The sequence below is a fragment of the Seriola lalandi genome, unplaced genomic scaffold, assembly GCF_002814215.2.
Source record: "Seriola lalandi dorsalis isolate HSWRI2012SDOR001 ecotype SW California unplaced genomic scaffold, Sedor1 jcf7180002054977, whole genome shotgun sequence".
NCBI lineage: Eukaryota > Metazoa > Chordata > Actinopteri > Carangiformes > Carangidae > Seriola > Seriola lalandi.
Genome location: NW_019525527.1, coordinates 679307 through 682294, shown reverse-complemented (window position 1 = coordinate 682294; position 2988 = coordinate 679307). Strand labels below are relative to the sequence as shown.

At 54.4% G+C, this 2988-nt stretch overlaps 1 protein-coding gene across 1 annotated transcript in view; it reads left to right on the top strand.

Moving 5' to 3' along the window:
- The window catches only part of LOC111646894 (CLIP-associating protein 1-A-like), a 39853-nt gene that overhangs the window by 34913 nt on the left and 1952 nt on the right, over nt 1-2988 (top strand). The window contains exons 34-40 of the mRNA XM_087171141.1: nt 190-422; nt 521-574; nt 716-918; nt 995-1123; nt 1204-1410; nt 1733-1849; nt 2012-2988. The exon at nt 2012-2988 is cut by the window's right edge and continues 1952 nt beyond it. Of these exons, the coding sequence (XP_087027267.1) occupies nt 190-422; nt 521-574; nt 716-918; nt 995-1123; nt 1204-1410; nt 1733-1849; nt 2012-2095 (1027 nt within the window). The 3' untranslated portion in view covers nt 2096-2988. The remainder of the gene's footprint in view (nt 1-189; nt 423-520; nt 575-715; nt 919-994; nt 1124-1203; nt 1411-1732; nt 1850-2011) is intronic.

The following is a 2988-nucleotide window of genomic DNA, read 5'->3' as shown; positions in this document are numbered from 1 at the left end:
AGGAGGAGGGGGACAGGAGGAGGAGGGAGGAAGAGGGGGATGGAGGAACGGGAGGAGGAGGAGGAGGGGGAGGAGGAGGAGGAGGAGGAGGGGGAGACTCAGTTTCTGAACAGAAGTTGAGAGAAAACTCTTTGGTCGTTAATAAACAGAAATGATGAACTATTGATTCGATGCTTTTTGACTCGTTCTTCAGTCCGGAGTCGCGGCGTCCTCAGACTCCGACCCTCGGCTCGGCGGTGATGTGACGGAGGGCGGACGCACGGCCCTGGACAACAAGACGTCGCTCCTGAACACTCCCTCGCCACGATCCTTCGCCGGGCCACGCCTCCGCGACTACAACCCGTACAACTACACCGACACGCTGGACAAAGCCGCCCTGAAGGAGGCGCTGTACGAGGACGCCGTGGAGCAGCTGCGAGACGGTCAGACTGTGTTCCCTTCGGTCGGGACAGAAGTCAGAGTCTTCAGTTTGTCATGTTGTGGTTTTAATCTGAAATGTTTTTCCTGTTTCCTGTCGCAGGTCGTCGACAAGAGAGCGTGGAAAACAAGATGCTGAGCCCCAAAAGTTTCCCTGGTAACGACTCGAGACTCATGACTTCACTTCCTGTCTGTTTATGTTTGAGGCTTTTCCCGCCATCAGAGCTGTGAACGAATGAAAAGTCACACACCATGTTTCACCATGTGTTTCATCATGTGTCCCCCCCCCCTCCTGCAGCGGCCCCCGCCGAGCAGCTGGAGCTGGTCGGGGAGCTGCTGAAGGAGCTGTCCCAGGGCCAGGCGGGGGAGCGGGGCCCCGAGGAGCGGCGGGGGACCCTGCTGGAGCTGCTGAAGGTGGCCCGCGAGGACAGCCTGGTGGTGTGGGAGGAGCACTTCAAGACCATGCTGCTGCTGCTGCTGGAGACGCTGGGGGACAAAGACGTAAGGACACAAGTGTTTTTATCTCTGACTCCGTCTCTGGCCCGAGTCCGGTTCTGATCGACCTCCTCTCTCTCAGCACACCATCCGCGCTCTGGCCCTGCGAGTCCTGAAGGAGATCCTGAGGAACCAGCCGGCCCGCTTCAAGAACTACGCCGAGCTCACCATCATGAAGGCGCTGGAGGCTCACAAGGACTCGCACAAGGAGGTGAGGCCCGTGAAAACCACACCCCCCTCCCTCCGCTACGATTCATTTGTTCACACTCTCTTCCCTCCGCTCTGTCGAAGGTGGTGCGGGCGGCGGAGGAGGCGGCGACCGCGCTGGCGAGCTCCATCCACCCGGACCAGTGCATCAAGGTCCTGTGTCCCATCGTGCAGACGGCCGACTACCCCATCAACCTGGCCGCCATTAAGATGCAGACCAGGGCCATTGAACGCATCACCAAGGAGCCGCTGCACCAGCTGCTGCCGGACATCATACCTGGACTCCTGCAGGTGAGACGCACATCTGCTTTTATAGAATTCATTCAAATTCAAAGGCAACTTGTTCCAGTGAGAATAAATCCAGGTGTTGACCCGGAGGAGACTCACAGCTGGAGCTGATCTTTAGAATCACATCATCGATCTATCAGTTTATAGATTGATCGCAGAGCTTTTGATGTGTGTGTCTGAATGTGAGACGTTCACGCAACACGCTTCAACCAGAAACAAGGAAGTGAGTTTAGTGACATCATTAAGGTTCTGATGTGATTGAACTGGAACACAAGGTCACACAGAATTGACAGGAAGTGGTTGAGTTGTCTGATGTCGTCCGCAGGGCTACGACAACACAGAGAGCAGCGTGAGGAAGGCCAGCGTCTTCTGCCTGGTCGCCATCTACTCTGTGATCGGGGAGGAGCTGAAGCCGTACCTGGCTCAGCTGACCGGCAGCAAGGTAAGCTCCTCCTCCAGCTGCAGACAGCTGTGCAGTCACACACCTGTCAGATGAGTTTTATTCATTCTGTGAAACCGGACGAGTGCAGTGAGAGTGGAGGCGGAGCAGCTGCAGTCAGGGAGGCGGAGCCTTAATAACCCTCCTGCTGTTTCCCTCCAACAGATGAAGCTGCTGAACCTGTACATCAAGAGGGCGCAGACCTCCACCAGCAACAGCAGCAGCTCCTCCGACATCTCCTCCTACTAACGCCGAGCTTCCCGCCTCATTCCACCCGCTGATCCGACGTCACTGGGATCAGGATTATTTACATTATTAGGACCAGGACCGGGACCAGGACCAGGACCAGGACCAGGACCAGGCCCCAGCGCCCAAAACTATTTCATTCTTGAGGAGCTCGTACCGCCGCAGCTCCAGTTTCCGGACCATTTTCCCGCCATCTTGAAAGCTTAGGTCATCTTCTGGGAGGTAAGGTGATCCTGGCAGCTACGACGTTTCATAGAGACCAGGTCCTGAACCTGAACCTCCACAATTCCCCTTAGAGTCATGAGCCTTAAGTCTTCATCCTCCGTCGATGAACGGTGGAAGAACCCGTTCTCCAGAACATCTCCTCCTCCCGCTCGCTCCTCGAGGCGCCATCACGTTGTGGATTTAAGGTGGAGCTGAGAAAGGTTTGTGAACGTCGTCGTAGCATCGAGACCGTCGTCGTCTTAAAGGAGAGTTTCAGTGTTTTTATTCATTTTAGAACCTTTTAATCAAACCGTTAATTTGCTTTGACACATCAGACTTTCTCGTATATTGAATGTAAAGAGCTTTGAACGCGCGTGGATCTCACCTGTGTTTCTCCTTCCTGAACTGCTGCCTCGTCGCACCTGGTGGATCAGTCCGAGAGGAGTCGCAACATTTTCCAGTTTCTAATCCTGCGTTTGGTGAATTTTGAGCTTTTAGAGAAAAGTGGCACAAAAGTCTTTTTAAAGGCTGAATTCAAGGGTCCATCCGAAGAGTCACATGTCCAGCATCATGAGCTTTGATTGGCCGACACCTCACTGAGCACACAGAGGACCGTGTCCGCTCTTCACAATGTGAAATCACGTTTATATGAGACGATCATTTGGCTGGCCAATGATTTTAAACACTACAGA